Raw genomic sequence first — 20,148 nt, 5'->3', positions numbered from 1 at the left:
GGCCTGATTTGTCTCATGACCAGTAATTGTATCGTATCAGAAGCCAGTGTTACACAGCACAGCAAAATGATAACCTTACAACAGCCCCCCAAAATGATAAACAGCACAACAGGGAACACATAGAGCAAGTAATGTGCCATACAACACAATTCTGAAAACAAACACAGCAAACCCAACATAAAAAAAGAAAAAGTCAACCTCGTGATCGGCAACTATTAAACTGATCTAATGCTTGTAAGAAATTCCTTTTAACACACTCAACCTTTCAGGCTCCGCATTGGGTGCCAGAAAGGACTGTTGTGGTTTAACTTGGCAGGAAGCTCAGCACCACACAGCCGTTCGCTCACCCTCCTCCCAACCCTGTGGAATGGGGAAGAGAATCGGGAAAAGAAAGAAACAAAGAGGAAAAAACCAAACTTGTGGGTTGAAATAAAAACAGTGTAGTAGGCCAGAAAGGGAAGGAATAATGATGATGATGATGGTGATGATGATAGTGAAGAAGAAAATGATAAGAATAAGAATAATCAAATGTACAAAGCACTGCTCTAGATGCCTGCCCTTATCCTCCCACACTCCCTGCCACTCATAACTATCCTGCCTCAGGACAGATCTCTGGATGGCATTCTTAAGCAGTTGTTTAATTTTAAACGAAACACAAAGTGCATTCAGGAGACATAAGAATAAGAACACGCTGGTCTGAACATCCCAAGGATTGTCAAAGTTTTGAAGAGCCATCGTAACTAGCTCTTCAAGTAGAAGGGAAAGTGAAGGAGAAAGGCAGAGTGAAGAGGGAGGAAAAGTATTCCTCCCTTATACCCCCTCCCAGCCCCCCCATTGGCTCCTTGAGGAGAAAAGGTAAAAGTGTAATTATTAATAGTTTCTGAGATATGGTTTTGTAAGTATGGTGTTACTGTAAAAGTCAGTCAAAGAAACTCTCTAGTAATCAGTTTGGAATTTTAGAAACCAGGCATTCTGTAATTGCGGCGCCAGATGCACAGGGGATCACTCCACCCAGTGTGCGTGCTGACTTTTTCAAGCTACGAGGGTTATATACAATAAAAACATGCATATTCATCAGATTGCTAAGAAATAGTTAACATATCCATACTATTTCCCATAACTCATTAAAATTTGAAAATGTCTCTGGCGCATGCACATTTGTTTCCACTGGTGGTGTTTTGGGGGTCTCTGGTGGTCATCGGTAGTCTTCCTCACTGTGTTCTGACACACGGAAAAGAAACTTTACAACTCAAGGAGAGTTATAAAGCAGGTATGTTTATTGCAGCGCTGGGTGCAAGGGGGATCGTTCCACCTAGCTTGTGCACCAAGGCTTACTACCAGGGTGCTTATACTGATAGGATATATACATATTCATTTCAGTTCCCCCGTAAGTCTCTTGCATATTCATTAGGTAGCGGAAGAATCATTAACATAGGTTCCCGCCCCTATTTGCATGTGCGCTGGAGTCCTCGGGTGGTCGTCCAGCGTACTCTGTTGGTCTTTTGATGAAGGCCAGAAGTCTTCCTTGCTGCTAAACTTTAGTTACCGGGGCAGCTGGTAAATCGCGCAGAGATCAGCTGTCAAGCTGATCTTAGGCTGGTCTAAAACAGAAAATTAAGTCTATCCTAGCTGAAACCAAGACAACCTGGCTGGAAATGGCTGTGCAAACTACGCAAACAGGCAGGAGCTGGTGGATGCAGGAGTCAGGAAGCCACAGGTGACAGTGGCTGCGCAGTGATCTTGAGCCCTTCCTGGCCATTCTGTCTGCACTGTTGTTGCTCTTGCTGTGCCCCAGCAGTGCTGCCCCACCGAGTGGGGGCGTGAGGTCACAGAGAGGCCCTTTGTGACACAGGCCGGTGTCACCTGGCAATAGCTGGTGCTGGCACAGTGGCCCCGCACTGTCCGTCAGGACAGCGAGGGGACAGGGCAGGAGCGAGTGGGACTGGCGAGGAGCCCCCGAGTGCAGCCCACGTCTTTCCCCACTGCCCGTGGCAGTCCCGAGCCTGCCCCCTCCTGACCCTCACCCCTCATCACTCAATGGAGCAGAGACCCCCAAGCCGCCCCAGGGTGGCCTGGGAAGAGGATGAGAGCTCCCAGGAGAGCAGCTCTCTAATGGAGCCCATCGAGGTGTGCGAGGTGGAGCCGCTGCAGCCTGGTGAGCGAGGGTCTGCGCTGGGGTGGGCAGGGCTGGGGCCAGCCGCGCCCCCTGCTTGAAGCCAGGGCCCCCTTCCCTTGCTTCATCCTTAAGCCCCTCTCTACAGCAATGCTCGCTCTCCTTCTGTCTTAGACGCTATCTGGCTACCTGTGTATGAAGAGGAAGAGGAAGCTGTGGTCTTCATCGAGGCCTACGTCAGAAACCTGGAAAGGGTAAGAGCAGCCCTTTCCATGGCGGCTGTGCCTGCATGTCCTGGCCGTGCCCCGGCTCTGCTGCCAGGCTGCTGGAGGGCTGCTGGCTGGGCAGAGCTGCTGCCCTCCAGGCGTCCCGCACAGCTCCGCACCCCGCAATGCTGCGGTCCTGCTGGCTGTGGCTCCCCCTCTCACGCTCCCTCTTGGTATCTCTGTGGCTGCCAGGATGAGGTGCAGAAGATGAAGTTCCTGAGCAACGTCATCACTGTGTGCACAACCGCCCAACAGAAGGGCTTGTTAGAGGGCCTGGACATCTTCTGCAGCAGAAATAAGCTGGCGGAGAACATCCAGGTGAGGGGACGTCTGGCGGGCTGGGGAAGGGAGCGAGGCTCCCTGGGCATTGGGCAGGGGTGACTGGGGGCCAAATGCATGGACGCCAAGCTGCTCCCAGTGAGACTGTGGATGCTGCTGGGACCTCAGTGTTGGAAGGTGCAGGGGGCACTCTGGGTGCCGGTGCTGGGCTGGGGCCACCAGGGCTCCTCTGGTCCTGCCCAGCAGTGCTGGCTCTGCTGGTGCTGAGTATCAGCGGCTGCCAGGTCCTATCCCGGTTGTGCTCTGCAGGTGCTGCTGGACGAGGAGCCCAAGGACAAGCTGTTCACAGCAGTGCGGCAGCAAGCCATGCTTGCTGTCTCTGCCTTGAGGTACGTGCCCTGTCCTTGGCTCAGCTGGCATATCCCTAGGGCATGGTCCTGGCAGATCTGACCCTGGCAAGGAGGCATTCACCATCCATGCAGGGCCTCTGCTCTCCCCTGCTCGGGGCTTGTCCAGAGGACAAAGGGAGCACTGAAGCTTTCTGCTGGGAGGTGTCAGGACCGTCCTCTGGCCCAGGCCAGCCTCATGGAGAAGGACACTGATCCCAGCAGGGCTCCCCAGCCCTCCCTTGGAGTTCTGCCTATGGGAGGTCTGTGTCCACCTCCCTTTGTCGTGGAGGCACTGCTGCCAGCACCAGTGTCTCTCTCTTTGCAGCACAGTGGAGATGGCGGTGGAGGATGAAATGACGTTTCTGTTACTTGCATCCTTCAAGAGCATCTTCTTCCTTCCTCCGGAAGAGGAACTCAACATTCGCCTCTACAGTATGGTATGTGCTGGGTGAGCAACAGGAGCGCCCATATCTCTTTGAGCTACCTCCTGGCTTGCCTGTATTTACAGATGACTGAAGATCCTTGCTGGGCAGGGTCTCAGCCTTGCTTCACCCCATCACGTCCCTCTCACCCTTTCCATCTGCCTGGCTGTATCCAATGCTTGAGGCCTGGTCTGCACACAGCACCTTTTCTGCCCTGAGGCCTCCCGTGGGCAGCGCACAGAGCTGCAGCTGTCCTTCCTTGGCAGTAAGGGATGTGGTGGTTTTGCCCTGCAGGACATCTGAGTTCCACCACAACTGCTCTCTCACTTTCCCTCCCCAAAGGGAAAGGTGGAGAAAATATGATGGAAAGGGCTCAAGGGTTGAGCTAAGGACAGGGAGATCCCTCAACAACTATCATCAAGGGCAAAACAGGCTCAGAGCAGGGAGATTAGTAACATTTATTACCTATTTCTAACAAGCTAGAGCAGTGAGTAACTCAAAAAAAAAAAAAGGAAACACCTTCCCCCATCCACCCTATTTGACGTCCTCCCCTCCAGGGGAACGGGGGAATGGGGGTTGCAGTCAGTCTATAACACTTTGTCTCCACCGCTCCTTCACGGTCCCTCTCTGCCCCTGCTCCGGTGTGGGGTCCCTCCCATGGGATGCCGTCCTTCACAAAGTGATCCTGTGTGGGCTTCCCACAGGCAGCAGCTCTTCAAAAACTGCTCCAACATGGGTCCGTACCATGGGGTCCATCTGTCAGGAGCAAACTGTTCCAACATATGTCTCCCATAGGTAGCAGATGCCCCCACGTCAACTGCTCCTGCGTGGGCTCCTCTCCACGGGCTGCAGCTCCGGCCCGGGGCCTGCTCCTGCGGGGGCTCTCCGTGGGCCGCAGCCTCCTCCAGGCCACATCCACCTGCTCCACCGCGGGCTCCTCCACGGGCTGCAGTGTGGAGATCTGCTCCGTGTGGGTCCCATGGGCTGCAGGGGGACAGCCTGCTCCACCAGGGGCCTCTCCACAGGCCGTGGGGAACTTCAGTTCTTGCACCTGGAGCACCTCCTGCCCTCCTGCTGCTCTGACCTTGGTGTCTGCAGGGCCGCTTCTCACTCCTTGCTCTCCCAGCTGCTGTTGTGCAGCTATATGTATATATATATATTTAATCCACCCTGTCTTAAGAATGCTCTCACAGAGGCATTTCAACATTGCATATTAGCCTGGCTCTGGGCAGCGAGGGGGTCCCCTTGGAGCTGGTTGAAACAGGCCCTTATCTAACAAGGGGCTGCTTCTGGATTCTACTCACAGAGGCCCACCCTGCAGCCCCCCAAAACCTTGCTATGTAAACCCAGTACAAGGGGGAGTTCAGCACAGTCTCAAAGTTAGAGCTTTGAAGGACCACTGAAAGCCTGCCACCACAACAATTTGTCCTTCTTGCAGACCCTGAAAAGTATGGACAACATGCTGCAGATGTTGCTGATCAGCCCTCCTGCCTCCAGCTTCGAGGAGAATTTGCATAAGATCTTGCAGGTTTGTCATTTTCACAGTGTGGGCTTCACAGTGGCTGTTCCTCACCCTAGAGCAAGGTGACGTGTAATAGTGGAGAGTGCCTCCTGTGCCGTGCACAGAGACCATAGTGCCTGCCGGGAGTGTGCCCAGCACGCTCAGGGGAGCCAGGGGCTGCCCACCAAGCTCTTCTAGGGCCCCAGTGTCCCCTGGCTGCTGTCAACGTCCCTTGCCCTCCACAGGTCCTTCCTGTGTCACAGCACAGCTTCCCCCCAGCACTTCTGGGCCTCCTCTGCCCCCAGAGCTCTCCTTGCAGCAAAGCAGTGGCAGAATTTGAGCCCTGTCCTTGTGCACCGCACTGGCAGCATCTGGAGCTGCCATCGCCCTGCTTTCCTGGTGCCCCGTGCTTTCCTTGCCAGGTGTGAATGGGGCAGAGTTCTCCTGGGACCTGCCCGTCCTGCACAGGAGCCCAGCCCCGAAACTCTGTTCTCCTGGCCTCCTGGAGGACATATCACTGTGGCACTGCATAAACCCAGGCCATTTCTGCCTGTTGTGGTTTAACCCAGCCGGCAGCCCAGCACCACATAGCAGTTCACTCACCCTCCCCACGCCTTCTTTGGGATGAGGGAGAGAATCAGAAAAAATGAAGCCTGCGGGTTGAGATAAAGCCAGTTTATCAGGACAGAAAAGAAAGGAAGATAATAATAATAATGATTATAGTACTACTAATAATACACAATGCAATTGCTCACCACCTGCTGACCGATGCCCAGCCTATCCCCGAGCACCCGGTCCCCCCAGCCCAGCCAGCCCCCCCATATAATTGTTCAGCATGACATCAGATGGCATGGAATCCCCCTTTGGCCAGTTTGGGTCAGCTGTCCTGGGTCTGTCTCCTCCCAGCTCCCGCTGCACCCCCAGCCTGCCTGCTGGCAGGACAGAGCGAGAAGCCGAAAAGTCCTTGGCCTGGTGTAAGCACTGCTCTGCGACAATTAAAACATCAGTGTGTTACCAACATTATTCTCACCCTAAATGCAAAACACAGCACCACACCAGCTACCAGGAGGAAAATTAACTCTATCCCAGCTGAAACCAGGACATTGCTCCAAAAGCCAGCCTTCATGGAGAGGGGACAGGGAACTGTGTTCTGGGGGCGGGAATGGGAAGGAGCTAGGGCTTCCCTGGGATGGCATCTGCCTACTTGCCTGGCTACAGGGTTGGCCTTGGGATTTGTGTGAAGGGACCCCATGGCTCAGTGACCCACTGAGGGCTTTGCTCCAGCTCTGGGAATCCCTAATGAACATTGTGACTCCAGCCAGGAGTTCAGCAGTGCTGCTTCTGCTGGAGCAGTTGTCAGCTCCCAGAGCAGACCAGCAGCTTTGCTTCCTGCAGGTGCTGCTACGCTTTGCGAACTCTCAGAACAAACTTGCAAAGGAGAGAGCCATGGAAAGGATCTGGAGGCTGACTGGTTTCATTTCTAGCTGTTCTGATCAGGAGGTAAGGACGCAGGCACCCTCCAGCCAGGCCATCTCCCCTTCCCTGTGTTCCAGAGCAGCCTGCAGCTCAGGGGTGCCTGCGAGGCAAAGCTGGGCACAGGTGGGGGCTGTCAGCACAGCTCTGCCCTGAAGGGAGGGTCTTTCTTCCTCCTTTCCCCTGATCTTCCCTCCCCAGGCGCTGCTCTCTGACTCAATGTGTCATGTCTTCCTTCCTTCCTTCCTTCCGTAGCCATTTGGAAAATACCTCCAGCCTCCTCAGAGGACAGCCATCGTCCTCAGGACACTTGAGACCATGAGAGACTGCTGCATCGATAACAAGAAGAACCAGTGGGCCAAGTTCATGCTGGAAGTGGCCGTGAGAGACTCTGCCTCTTGGCTGATGGAAGTAAGCAGCCCGTGGCTGGATTGCCCTGCCCCTGAGCCCTTTCAAGCCTTGCTCACATCCTGCCTCGCACACCCAGCAGCAATTTCAGCGGCAGCTGGGCAACTGGCTGCAGTCCAGTGGCAGCTACATTCTCTTCTGTGTCCCCTCCAGGTGCAAAAGATTCTGAGATTCCTCCATGAAAACCTAAAAAAGAGCAACAGCACATCTTTACTCCGGCAGAGCTTCTTCTTAGTACTGAAGGCACTGACTAACCAGTTTCCCAGGGAAGCTCTCAGAAGTGTGCTGACCAGCCTTCCGTCACTTGACAGGTACCAGCCCCAACAGTTCCCTAAGCACGGGGTGGGTCAGGGCCAGGGCTGCAGGACAGCCTGGGACCTGCGGGGCTTGTCTGGGTCACAGCTCTGCGGGCGGGGCAGCCCTGCCAACAGAGTGTTCTGGGCTTGCAGCACTACGCTGGACATCTGGAAGGCGATGCTTTCCCTTCCAATGACTTCAGGGAAGATCTTGCGAGAGCTACAGAACGTTCTCCAGGACGAACGGGTGTGCTGGTCTTTGCACGTCCAGACAGAGCACACCAGCCTTCTTAACCTGGCTGTGAGTAACCAGAGGACACACCTTGCTCCTCTTCAGGGCTGTGTGCTCTCCTCCAGGAAAGAGGCACAGGCCTTTCCCCGCCCCATCTTCCCCAAACTGTCACTTCTTCCAGGACTCATAGACACAGCCCCTTAGGGCCAGCACCAGCCCCCCTACATCAACCGTATGGGGTCCCTGTGCACGAAGACGAAGCCTACCCCTTTATACGCAGTGCTCACTTTTCGCCATCTTCGGCACCCCCCTACCTTGCCCTTCAGACTGGAAACCTGTGGCAGTGGCAGGGCCAGGGGTATTGTCACAGCAACGGCTGGGGCTGGGGCGGAGCCATGGTCTTTGCACAGTCTGGGCAGGCTGTGAGACCGGGCACAAGTAGCACCTGTAGCCACCTGCTTCCAGTGCCTGCTTTGTGCCAGTTCATGCTGGTCTGTTGCTCCTCAGAGGCATGGCAGCAAGAGGCTGCGGACAGCCAGAGGGCAGGAGGAGCAGGCAAAGAAAAGGTGCTGCGTGGTGCCACGCACAGGGCACAGAAGGGCCCTGTTTTCTGGCACAGCTGCCCCAGGACGGGCACCTGGACGGGCACCAGGGTTTGTGTCCCCTGCACCCTGCCCTGAGCTGCCAGGGGAGCCAGGAGCTGCAGGGTGACGGGCATGCTGCAGGCTCTGCCCATCTCTCACGGCTGTGTTCATTTCAGATGATGTGTCCAACTGAACGTGTACTAGCGGATTTATGTGACACAGAAAAGCTCCTGCTGCTTCTGAGTCTTGACAACCTGCCGATTCTCTGGCTGGTGCTCAGAGCCCTCGTCATGTTGTCAGAGAGATCTGAGATGGTGAGTCGCACTTTGCCAAGCAAAGCCCTGTTGGCAGCCTGGTGCTGGGACAGGAGGCACCGCCATGGCTTGTCATTAGCTGGGAGTCAGGAGGTGGGGTGATGGTGGTGGTGGGGCCTGGTGTCTGCCTGTGGAGGATCCCAGGAGCTTTCCAGATGGCTTCCCTGGGGGACATTTGCAAAGGGGGCGACTCGGTGGGGGAAACGGAGCCCTTGCTCTCATCACCTCCCTTCCCCGTGCCCTGCTCTCCCAGCTACTTAATCACCACACTCATGGCCATTGCCTGACGGAAGGTTGTTGGTGAGATTCCCATGGCAGCTGCCAGGAAGCGAGCAGGATGATGGTGCTCTGTAACCAGAGCATCTTGGCTAAGGTGGCCATTTTCTTCACTAAAAGCAATGGTGTCTTTCTGTACAGGTGAGGGTAGTGCAGCTCCTGCTGCCAGAAGTCATGGAGACTCTGCAGTATGACAACACACACATCACTGAGAAGGCCCTGACTGTCTTTGAAAACGTGATCGGTCATCTGGAGAAGACGGAGGCCAGCCCCATCGCTCTGGCACTGGCTGAGAGACTCCTGCCTCTTTTTAACAACGTAAGGCTGCTGTGGGTGACTGAGCCCTGCAGACGGGCACTCCGCAATGGCGTTGCCCTTCAGCCCAGGCCTGTGGGCAGCACTCGGGCAGGGCCTTCTTCTCTCTCTGCTCCTCTGGGCACTTGTGGGCTGTCTTCTGGGCTCTGCAGTCCAATAGGGCTTCTCCCTGTCAGGTTGACAACTCAGCACAGTCAAAAGTTCCCTGTGCTGAGGCAGAAAGGCAGAAGCTGAGGAGACAGAGTGCCCCAGAAGCCTTATCGAAGGCCAGCCATATATCCTCCTCAGCCCTTTCCTTGGGTGAGCTGTACTTTGACATGGCTGGTGCAGCTAGTAGTAAAAGTGGGCTGGCTTGGAGCACACTCTACGGTACAGGCACCCCGTGCAGGAAACCTGTTAGTTTGCCTTGTGTGGGCCTCCAGCTCCTTTGTTCGCAATACAAGGCTTCACCCTTCACATCAGCCACCCTACGGCCCTTGCTCCCCACGGGCAGGGGAGGCTGGCAGTTGCTGAAATCCTCCTTTTGTCCTCCTTAGCAGGTGTCCAGTGAGGTGCGGGAGCGCTCCATGCTCCTCTTCAAAGACCTGATGGAGTCTGTGGTGTGGTGGAAAAAAGGAGCAATGAAAACGACCGTGCGCAGGGCCCTTATTCCACTGTTGTTCCGGATGAGTGACGAGACTCAGAGCGTGGCCAAGGTACAGATTTCACACCTGGCCGTTGATGTGGGCACTGGGTGTGCTGACACCAGAGGGGTATTCTGGGCATGGGGGGGGGGGGGGCAGGGCAGCAGGCAATCAGACACTTTAGAGATGTGTGTGCGGTGCCACCTCCCTGCCTCTGCTTCTCCACAGGCCTCTGCAGTAGTCCTACTTGCCTGTGCAAAGTTCCTGAAGTGGAAACAGCTTGAGCAGCTGACTCAGACTGAGGACATCTGGAGGATTTGGGAGTACTTGGTAAGGAGAACCGCCCAGCCCCAACCCCAAATGGACAAGCCTGCCCGACATGCCCAGGCTGCTGCAGCCCAGAGCCCACCACTTGCAGCTGCATTGTGGCTCCCTTCCCTCCAGCACAGAGCCCCGGGGGGGCTCTTCTGCAGGCCCCTTGACCCTCCCCTCCCCCGATGCTGGAGGAGACCCTAGCTCATCTGGGCCTTGGCAGCGGGACAGAAGGGTCTCCTAACTCTCTCCAAACCTCGGCCCCACAGAGCTCCTGGCTGGGAGCTGGGGATGGCCTGGGGGAAAGGGGGAGGGGGGTGCTGGCAGGAGGGACTGGTCCGGCTGGCTGGGGAGGGTATGTGAGCCCCGCGCCCTTGTGCTTTCTCCAGCTCAAGCAGAAGATCAGCAGGGTGGAAGGATGCCTGCCATACCTGGAGGATGCTCAGGCCAACTTGCGACAGGAGGCTGTCAAATTCATCGGTGAGCCCAGGCCCCACTTCCCTGTCTGGGCCCTGCCCTGGCAGCAAGGCGCAGCCCTGTGGGCCCTGAAGCCCCTGATTGTAGCCCCAGGAGCCCTGTGCCTCCCTCAGCCCCCTGCCCATGCAGGTGGGCCTGGTGTGTGCCTTGCTCAGGTTCCTCCTTGGGCACCGTGCTTGCAGGGGTGCTGGGGGCAGGGGGGGAGGGCACAGCCCTGTCTATACCAGGGGCTGTAATGGGGAGCAGGATCTGACTGGTGCTCTTTTTCTAGCGTTTGCTGCATTGCACTCCGGGGACCTAGACAAAGAGAAGCTGCGTATGATCATCACCTGTGAGTGAGGGCAGTGCTGGGGGTACTGGGACCAAGTGACAGGGGGCACAGCCCCTGCAGTCTGCAGCTCCATGCCTTGACCTGCTCCAAGGAGATGCTGCAGGGGCAAAGGGACATGCTAGTCTGACCTGTTCCTGCTGGCCCTAGAAGTATATGATGGGGTTGGCATGGTCCAGAGTGATGCTGGATGGTCTCTGTAGGTCAACGGGTTTCATCTCTGCTCTGTGTCTTTCTGTCGCAGACCTCCAAATTCATTCGGAATACGACATCCATCCATCGATCCGTCACCTGGCAGCTGGGACCATAGAGATCCTGCAACGTCAAGTACAGCAGCAACCCGCATCAAGATGGGCTAGGCTGGCAGCACTGCGCTGCTGGCCCTGAACAGCCAGGGAGCCACAGAGCTTCCCTGGGGAAGATCTCTCTGAATAAAACTCGAACTACAAGACCAGTCCCCTTGGTGTCCTTCTGGATGTCTTATGTGGCAAGGTTTTGATAGGGGGGTTCTGCAGGGGCAGCTTGTGTGAGAAGAGCCCAGGAGATGCCGCAAGGCAAGCAAGAACCATCCCCAGATGGCTCCAAAAAGGACCCGCCGCCAGAGGAGCCCATGGAGGAGCAGGTGGATCTGGCCTGAAGGAGGCTGCCGTCCATGGAGAGGCCCCAGAGAAGCAGACTCTGGAGTGGAGCTGCTGCCTGTGGAGAGCAGCCCACAGTGGAGCAGGAGGCCCGGGCCCCCCTTCCCCATTCTCCTGTGCTGCTTGCGGGAAGGAGGTAGAAGAGTGCGTAAGGGAGGAAGGTGTTTCTAGTTTGCTTTTGATTCTCACTGCTGTAGTTTGTTATTGACAGGAATAAAGAGAACAATGTTTGGGTGCTTCGGGGAGATGTATGTTTCCTCAGAGAAGCACTGGTTTACTGGAAACAAGCTCGTGTCCCCCTGGGAGGTGCTTGTGGACCGCTGATGGTCCCCAGGAAGATGTCTGGATGCCCCTGGAGGTGCTTGTGTACCTTGAGGAGATGCTACATTGCACAAAGGAGATGCTTGCGTGCTCCAGAGACATGCCTGGGTGCCCCTGTGTTGTGCTTTCTTGCTCCAAATCTATGCTTGGGTGCTCTGGGCACGTTCTTGTGTGCCTCCAGGAGAAGATGTTGTGCTCCTGGAAGGTGCTCGGATGCCCTGAGGAGATGCCAGCATGCCCTGGGAAAATGCTTGGGTACACCAGGGAGATCCTTGGTCTTCAAGGGAGGTGATTGCGTTCCCCAGCGAGGTGTTTGGCTGTCCCGTGCTGGTTTGCCTTAGGGAGATGCTTGGGTGCTACAAGGATGTTCTTGGGTGCCCCTTTTACACAGCTGGGTGCCCACAGTTGATGCTACTCTTTCCCAGGGAGGTGCTTGGGTCCTCCAAGGAGATGCTTCTTTTCTAAGGGGAGATGCTTTTGGGTAATGCAAAGAGGGGTTGGGATGCAACAGGAGAGATGCCTGAAGGATGTACTTGGGTGCCCAAGGGAGATGATTCGGTGCCTTAGGTAGAATCCTAACTTCTCCAAGGAGATGTTTTTGTGGTGTGGGAGAATTTTTCAGTGCATCCATAGTGAGATGCTTGAGTGCTAATAGGAGATGCATGGGTCCACCAGGAAAATGCTTACGTGCTTGGGTGCCCTGTGGACATACTTGAATGACCCAGGGAGGGGCTCCTGCACCCCACAGAAGCTCTGGGGTTCCAAGGGAGGTGCTTCCCATCTCCAGTCAGATACCTGTGTGCCCCAGGTGGTATTTTGGAGCCTTGGGGAGACGGTTGGATTCTCCAGTCAGATGCAGGAGTATCTTGGAGTATGTGACATGCAGGAGATGCTTGCGTGTGCCTGTGAGATATTTGAGTGCTCCTGGGAGGAGCTTGTGACCCAGAGGCACGTGGTGGCAGCCTCCAGGGAGGTGCTTAGGTGCCACTTGCGGTGCTTGGGGGCCATGGGGAAATGCTTGCATACCCCGAGAAGCTCCTTGGGTCCTCCAGGAAGGTGCTTGGATTCCCCAGGGAGATGCTTGTGTACCTAGGGAGATGTTTGACTGACCCAGGGCGATGTATGGTTTCTCCAGTGAGGCGTTCCATTGCTGGAGGGAAATTCCTGGGTGCTCCCGAGAGATGATTATGTGCCCCAGGCCATTCTGTGCCCATAGGAGATTCCTGTGTGCCCTTGGAAATGCTTTTCTGCTTCTGTGGACTGCTTGGGTCCTGCAAATATTCATGTTTGGGTGCCCAGCAGTAATGCTTGGGTGGTCCAGGGAGATTCCTGGGGCCTTCAGGGACACGCAAAGTGCCTTAGAATGTTCCTTGGGTGGTCCAGAAACATGCTGGGGACACTGTGGGAGATTTTAGGATCCCCCGGTGACATCCTTACGTGTCCCAAAAAGTTATTTGAGTGTTCCAGGAAGGTGCGTGGATGCTCTGGGGAGATGTTTGGGTTCTGCAGGAATGTGCTTGTATGTCCTGACGGAGATGCTTCTGTCGCCTGGGGAGATACTTGATTGCTGCAGTGGGATTTCTGAATGTTGTGCAGAGACGCTCGCTGCCTCAAGAGAGGTGCTTGTTTCCCTTGGGAAGATGATTGGGTGCCCTGTGGAAATGCCTGGCTACCCCAGGGAGGTCCTTGGCTCCTCAAGGAAGATGCTTGTCTACCCTTTGGATATGCTTTGTTGCTCCAAAGAGATGCCTGAGTGCCCCAGAGACATGCGGTGTGCCAGACCAAGGGGCTCCAGGAGTCCACGGAGGTTTGTGGGTGACCCAGGAAGATCCTTGGGCATCCCAGGGAGATGTGTGTCTTCTCCTGGGAGGTGCTCGATGGCTGTAGGGAGGTGCTTGGGAGCTCCAAGGATGTTCTTGCATGCCCTATGGAGATGCTGGGATAGCTATGAGCAATGCTTTTGTGCCCCGAGGAGGTGCTTGGTTGCCGCAGGCTCTAGCAATTCCCTGTATGCCACAGTCATCTCACTCAGGCAGGCAGCAATTTCCCAGGGAACTCAAGCATCTCCACATTTCTCTGATTCTCTCATCCATGGAGTTGCTTGTTGGCCCCACAGCCATTCTTGGTTTCTCCAGTGTGGACCTTGGGTGTTCCAGGGAGATGCTTGGTGAGTCAGCAAGATTCTAAGCACCCCTGGGGAGGTGTCTGAGTACATCAGGAGGTGCTTGGTTTTCCTGGGGATATGCTTAGGTGCCCAAAGAGGTGCTTGTGTTCCCCTGGAGGAGCTTGGGCGCTCCAGGGCAGGAGCCTGGTTCTTAACGATTGAGTGCTCCAGGAAGATACTTATGTGTGTCCAGGCAGAGAGAGAGTCAGGTGCTGCAGGGAGCTGCTTGGGTGCTCCAGGGTGGTGCCTTCTTTTCCCTGGAGGTGCTGGGGTGCCCTGGACTGATACACGAGTGCTCCGCTGAGTGCTTTGTGTGATCCATAAAGCTGCTTGCTTTCTCTGGGGAGATGCTTGAGTGCCCCAGGAAGTTGCTTGGCTGCTCCAGGAAGGTACTTGGATGAGCTTTGAGTGCTCAAACGGGGAGCTTGTGTTCTCTGGTTATGTGCTTGGGTACCCTGGGATGATGGTTTTTTCTTATTTTTCACTGCCTTGAAACTTGGGTGCCTTGGAGAGTAGAAATCAAGTATGTTGAAGACCCCTTTACTTGAAATACTGGAAGACTGCGATTCCTTTCTTAATCTCCTAATAAGAAAAACAAAGACAAATTAGCAGCAAGCACAAATGAAAGCTTAAGAACACTTTCTATTACTATAAAAATAAAGACTCTGTCATACAGAGTCAGTAATATTTAGCAAAATAGTGTGCTACCACCATCACAATGACCTATTACCCCTTCTAGCTTCAGATGCATCCTTATGCATCCAAAATAGAGGGTAGGATATAAACTGTATGGACCTGTATCAGCAGTGGTTTCACAACAATTAGGAAGAGTTAGAAACAGTTCCTGAAAAGCCACAACAAGCTCAAGAAGTTAATTTCTAGACTTTGAATAATTACCCGTTAAGTTCTCTCTCTTCCTACAGCAGAGCACGCTCCTGACTAACTTGTACAGTGCCCTCTGAATAGGAGAGATTTGTTTGTTAAAGCTAAAGGAAGAAATAGAAAACCAAGAAAGCTAATTACTTTTAATTTAAGTATTAAAAGTTAAGTTACAAAAGTTCACAGGCCCTGAGATAACAGAAGGAAAGCCCTTCTCAAGCTAAAAGATCTCATTTTTTCAGGAGCGGCCTCCCTGAATCCAAAGAATCCTCTCTCTTTCACAGGCGGAACAGAGCGTCCGTTCTAACTCCTTCTCAGATGTGGAAGAAGAGATCAAGATGACCAGTGCCTGAAAAAAGAGGCACTCTCTTTTTAGGGCAGACAGATAGGCATAACAACTTTTATCTGTTCTCAAGCACAAGCGACCCCAAGACAAATGGGTTCAAGGATCTTGAATCAGAAGACTGAATAGCCAACGTACACTGGGAACACCTGACTTGGACCACGGATGCCTCATGCAGATTTCTGCTGAGTTCTGACAACTCGGAAAGCATCTTTTACAGGAAGAGACCAGAGAATTTGACTCATTAGTGTAAAACTGGCACAGGCAGAAATCTCCCAAATTACAGATGGTCAAGCATATTAGTTAAAAAGAGATTAGAGTGTGACTAGAGAGAAGTCTCAAACTCTTGTTATATACTTCAATTTCTCTCCAAGGATGGAACGACTACGAAGTATTGCCATGCCTGACTGGCCGTAGAGGGAGAGAGAGGAAGCGAAAGACTTAGAAAAGCACCTTCCCTTCATGGCCCTCCCGCCCCCAAGAAAAACTACTGACAGACTAAGGTTAACTGCTTTGAAAGGGCTGTGTGGGTGAACCCACTGTCTTCGAGTTCAAGCTTTCTCCTGCTGAAACTGCCAACAATTATGCCAAGTACAACAATGGTTTTGCAATACGGATAAACGTCTTCCAGACTGAAACGAAAAAGTCTGACTTGTGTTTTTGTCTGTGCACAGACAACTAAGCAGTAAAGAGCAATGCTAAATTACCGTGATAGCCAGAATGCACAAATACTGCAGAACGGTGACAGAAAGTGCTATAACACAAACCAAAAATTACCTCCACCAAATCGGTTTTGTCATAGTCTTCCCGATGTTTGTAAATACATTGATTAATCGTGCCATATACTTTTTCCAAGTGAAATACGTCAAATCCCTTAGTTAGCTCAATGACAGTGTGCAACAGTTTCTGAAGAAAACAATGGGGAAAAAAACAAATAACCTTACAAGAGCACGAGATCCTTTGAATACGCTCTTTATGTTTCCAGAGGTTCAACAGTAACAAGTGACATCCTACTTTTCTTACGCTCTTAAATAAAATGTGACGCTTCAGAGAACAGATTAAATATCCCATGTGATTTCAGTGGAGAAAATGAGTTCATTTTTCATACTTCAGAGAAAGGAAAGGCTTACATTTCAGACAATCTTTTATTACTAATCAATCTATCACATCTATGGTCATAATTGCAAGTCAGCTGCTTCCAAAGCAGCAGGGAATGACACGATCCTCTTTGTAGGATAGTTGCTGCCACAGCAAAGCCACTGTTGCATTTCACTAGAGAAGCCGTTGCAGCAGCACAGGGCGCTGTAAAAAGCATGTTTTGAAGCTGGGCTACAGATCTTGTAGATACAGCTGTGCCAGCTGGAGAAGGAAGCATCCTTAGGCGATTCCCTTTACCCTTTAGCCAAATGTGTACCATGCCTACAACTCTGCTGGCAGAACAGATTGCTCAAGCACCCAAAGCAAAGTTAGACTAGTTAGTTCAATCCTACCTTTCAATTCAGGGCTGGATAAATAGTAGAGACTGCTTGTAGCAATTACCAATCTCTCACACAGTCGTTTCTATTACCAAAGATGCAGAGATGATAATCTCTGGCACAGCCACAGTGACAAGCTAGTGGCAGCACCTTCTTCCACCGCTACAGCTGTTCACTATTGCTGTGAGACTGTGAGTATGTAGCTTTAGAGAGCAGCCATGCCAAACGGAAATACTACTGCGCCCTGGAAATACTGCTGCTCATCATCTTACCATCAAACTCTGCCTCTGCCTGCCTCAGACCACCTAGCACAAAACCTGAGTATTCCCCTCAACTTCATTCTATACAACATGGAGATAAAACACACGGAAAACACCCAGAGCGCTTTCAGCTGCAGTAAACAGAAAAGGAAAATCTGAGAAAGGTCGAGGTCCCATGTGAAACTGTACCTAACTGCTGCCATGTAGATGGCTGCACGCTGATCAAGAAGTTCACAGTATCACAGTATCACAGATTTCTAGGTTGGAAGAGACATCAAGATCATCGAGTCCAACCTTCGACCTAACACTAAGTACTCCACTAAACCATATCGCTAAGCTCTACATCTAAACGTCTTTTAAAGACCTCCAGGGATGGTGACTCCACCACCTCCCTGGGCAGCCCGTTCCAATGCTTAATAACCCTTTCGGTAAAGAAGTACTTCCTAACATCCAACCTAAAACTCCCCTGTCGCAACTTTCGCCCATTCCCCCTCGTCCTGTCACCAGGCACGCAGGAGAACAGACCAACCCCCACCTCTCTACAGCCTCCTTTAAGGTAACTGTAGAGAGCGATAAGGTCGCCCCTGAGCCTCCTCTTCTCCAGGCTGAACAAGCCCAGCTCCCTCAGCCGCTCCTCGTAAGACTTGTTCTCCAGACCCCTCACAAGCTTGGTCGCCCTTCTCTGGACTCGCTCGAGCACGTCCATGTCCTTCCTGTAGCGAGGGGCCCAAAACTGAACACAGTACTCGAGGTGCGGCCTCACCAGAGCCGAGTACAGGGGGACAATCACCTCCCTAGACCTGCTGGCCACACTGCTTCTTATGCAGGCCAGGATGCCGTTGGCCTTCTTGGCCACCTGAGCACACTGCTGGCTCATATTCAGCCGACTATCAACCAATACTCCCAGGTCCTTCTCGGCCAGGCAGCTTTCCAGCCACTCATCTCCCAGCCTGTAGCTCTGCTTGGGGTTGTTGCGCCCCAGGTGCAGGACCCGGCACTTGGCCTTGTTGAACTTCATGCAGTTGACCTCAGCCCATCGCTCCAGCCTATCCAGATCCTCCTGCAGAGCCTTCCTGCCCTCGAGCAGATCGACACACGCACTTAGCTTGGTGTCATCTGCAAACTTACTGAGGGTGCACTGGACGCCCTCATCCAGATCATCGATAAAGATATTAAAGAGAGCCGGCCCCAGTACCGAGCCCTGGGGGACACCACTAGTGAGCGGCCTCCAACCAGATTTGACTCCATTCACCACAACTCTCTGGGCCCGGCCACCCAGCCAGTTTCTAACCCAGCGAAGCGTACGCCAGTCCAAGCCCCGAGCAGCCAGTTTCTTGAGGAGAATGTTGTGGGGAACTGTGTCAAAAGCCTTACTGAGGTCAAGGTAAACCACATCCACAGCCTTTCCCTCATCCACCAAGCGCGTCACTTGGTCATAGAAGGAGATCAGGTTCGTCAAGCAGGACCTGCCTTTCATAAACCCATGCTGACTGGGCCTGATCGCCTGCTTGCCCTGCAAGTGCCGCGTGATGACCCTCAAGATAATCTGCTCCATGAGCTTTCCTGGCACTGAGGTCAAACTGACAGGCCTATAGTTCCCCGGGTCTGCCCTGCAGCCCTTCTTATAGATGGGCGTCACATTGGCTAGCCGCCAGTCAACAGGGACCTCCCCTGATAGCCAGGACTGCCGATAAATGATGGAAAGCGGCTCGGCCAGCTCCTCCGCCAGTTCTTTCAGTACCCTCGGGTGCATCCCATCCGGTCCCATCGACTTGCGCACATCCAAGCTCCGTAGCAGGTCGCCAACCATTTCCTCATGGATAGCGAAGGCCACATCCTGCTCCCCATCCCCTTCCACCAGCTCAAGGCACTGGGTATCCAGAGAACAACCGGTATTGCCGCTAAAGACTGAGGCAAAGGCGGCATTAAGCACCTCAGCCTTTTCCTCATCCTTAGTAACTAGGTTTCCCCTCGCATCCAGTAAAGGATGGAGATTCTCCTTAGTCCTCTGTTTCGCGTTGATATATTTGTAGAAGGATTTTTTGTTGTCTTTAACGGCAGTAGCCAGGTTGAGCTCCAGATGAGCTTTGGCCTTTCTAATTTTCTCCCTGCACAGCCTCGCTACATCCTTGTAGTCCTCCTCAGTGGCCCGCCCTTTTTTCCAAAGATTATAAACCCTCTTTTTTCTGCTAAGCACAAGCCGCAACTCTCTGTTGAGCCAGGCCGGTCTTCTTCCACGCCGGCTCGTCTTTGGGCACGTGGGGACGGACCGCTCCTGTGCCATCACGATTTCCTTCTTGAGGAGCGCCCAGCCTTCCTGGACTCCTCTGCCCTTCAGAACCGCCTCCCAAGGGACTCGGCCAACCAGCGTCCTGAGCAGCTCAAAGTCAGCCCTCCGGAAGTCCAATACAGCAGTTTTACTGGTCCCCTTCCTGGCCTCGCCAAGAATAGAGAACTCTACCATTTCGTGGTCACTCTGCCCAAGACAGTTTCCAACCACCACATCTCCCACCAGTCCTTCTCTCTTTGTGAAGAGAAGGTCTAGCGGGGCACCACCCCTGGTAGGTTCACTGACCAGCTGCGTCAGGAAGCTATCTCCCACGCTCTCCAGAAACCTCCTAGACTTCTTTCTCTGTGCCGTGTTGTGTTTCCAGGATATGTCCGGGAAGTTGAAGTCCCCCACGAGGACAAGCGCCGACGATTTTGCAACTTCTGTCAGTTGCCTATAAAACTCCTCATCCGTCTCCTCATCCTGGTTCGGCGGTCTGTAACAGACCCCGACCAGGATGCTAGCCTTGCCGGCCTTCCCGCGGATCCTAACCCACAGGGATTCAACCTTATCATTTCCAGCCTGGAGTTCCACAACATCGAAAGATTCTCTAATGTAGAGAGCCACGCCACCACCCCCTCTGTGCTGCCTGTCCCTCCTGAAGAGCCGATAGCCAGGCATTGCAGCACTCCAGTCGTGGGAGCGGTCCCACCACGTCTCCGTGATGGCAACCAAGTCGTAGCCTGCCTGCTGCACGATGGCTTCCAGCTCCTCCTGTTTGTTACCCATGCTGCGTGCATTAGTGTAGATGCACTTCAGCTGGGCCATCGCCTTCTTCCCCGGCCTAGCCATTGTTTCCCCTGGCACAGCTCCAACAAGCCTTGTTTGAGCCCCGTCCCCCTTCTTCCCTAGTTTAAAGCGCTCTCTATGAGCCCCGCCAGCTCCTGGCCTAGGATCCGTTTTCCCCTTGGAGATAGGGACCCGTCTGGGGCCGTCAGGCCGGGTGCCGAGTAAAGCTCCCCATGGTGAAAAAAAACAAAATTTCTGTGCTGGCACCAGCCTCTGAGCCACCTATTAACCACGCGAGCTTTCCGTGTCCTCTCCGTGCCTCTCCCTTCCCCCATAGGGATAGATGAAAACACCACCTGCACTCCCGCTCCCTCCACCAATCGTCCCAGCCCCCTATAGTCC

The 20,148-nt window shown here is 53.7% G+C and overlaps 2 protein-coding genes across 7 annotated transcripts in view; one reads left to right on the top strand and one right to left on the bottom strand.

The window, feature by feature from the left end:
* Positions 1-1,995: 1,995 nt before the first annotated feature.
* Positions 1,996-11,064, top strand: LOC136788830 (uncharacterized). 6 transcript variants are annotated; one of them, XM_066987525.1, is made up of 17 exons: positions 1,996-2,155; positions 2,288-2,367; positions 2,572-2,697; positions 2,968-3,047; positions 3,373-3,484; positions 4,908-4,997; positions 6,366-6,470; positions 6,699-6,854; positions 7,005-7,162; positions 7,301-7,448; positions 8,140-8,277; positions 8,695-8,871; positions 9,405-9,563; positions 9,720-9,821; positions 10,193-10,283; positions 10,552-10,611; positions 10,853-11,064. In XM_066987525.1, exons 1-17 carry the CDS (start codon positions 2,038-2,040, stop codon positions 10,993-10,995), a joined length of 2,043 nt encoding a protein of 680 aa, XP_066843626.1. In that variant the 5' UTR covers positions 1,996-2,037; the 3' UTR covers positions 10,996-11,064. The 6 variants fall into 6 exon arrangements, with proteins under 6 accessions (XP_066843626.1, XP_066843623.1, XP_066843622.1 ...); XM_066987522.1 differs by having other exon boundaries at positions 7,005-7,448; positions 9,408-9,563; XM_066987521.1 differs by having other exon boundaries at positions 7,005-7,448.
* The window catches only part of LOC136788832 (ATPase family AAA domain-containing protein 2-like), a 35,830-nt gene continuing 21,312 nt past the window's right edge, over positions 5,631-20,148 (bottom strand). The window contains exons 9-10 of the mRNA XM_066987542.1: positions 15,731-15,859; positions 5,631-14,313 (exon numbers count right to left, since the gene is read on the bottom strand). The gene's annotated coding sequence lies outside the window, so the exon portion shown is untranslated. The remainder of the gene's footprint in view (positions 14,314-15,730; positions 15,860-20,148) is intronic.

Source organism: Anser cygnoides, chromosome W, assembly GCF_040182565.1.
Source record: "Anser cygnoides isolate HZ-2024a breed goose chromosome W, Taihu_goose_T2T_genome, whole genome shotgun sequence".
NCBI lineage: Eukaryota > Metazoa > Chordata > Aves > Anseriformes > Anatidae > Anser > Anser cygnoides.
This window is presented reverse-complemented; position numbering and strand designations above follow the sequence as displayed.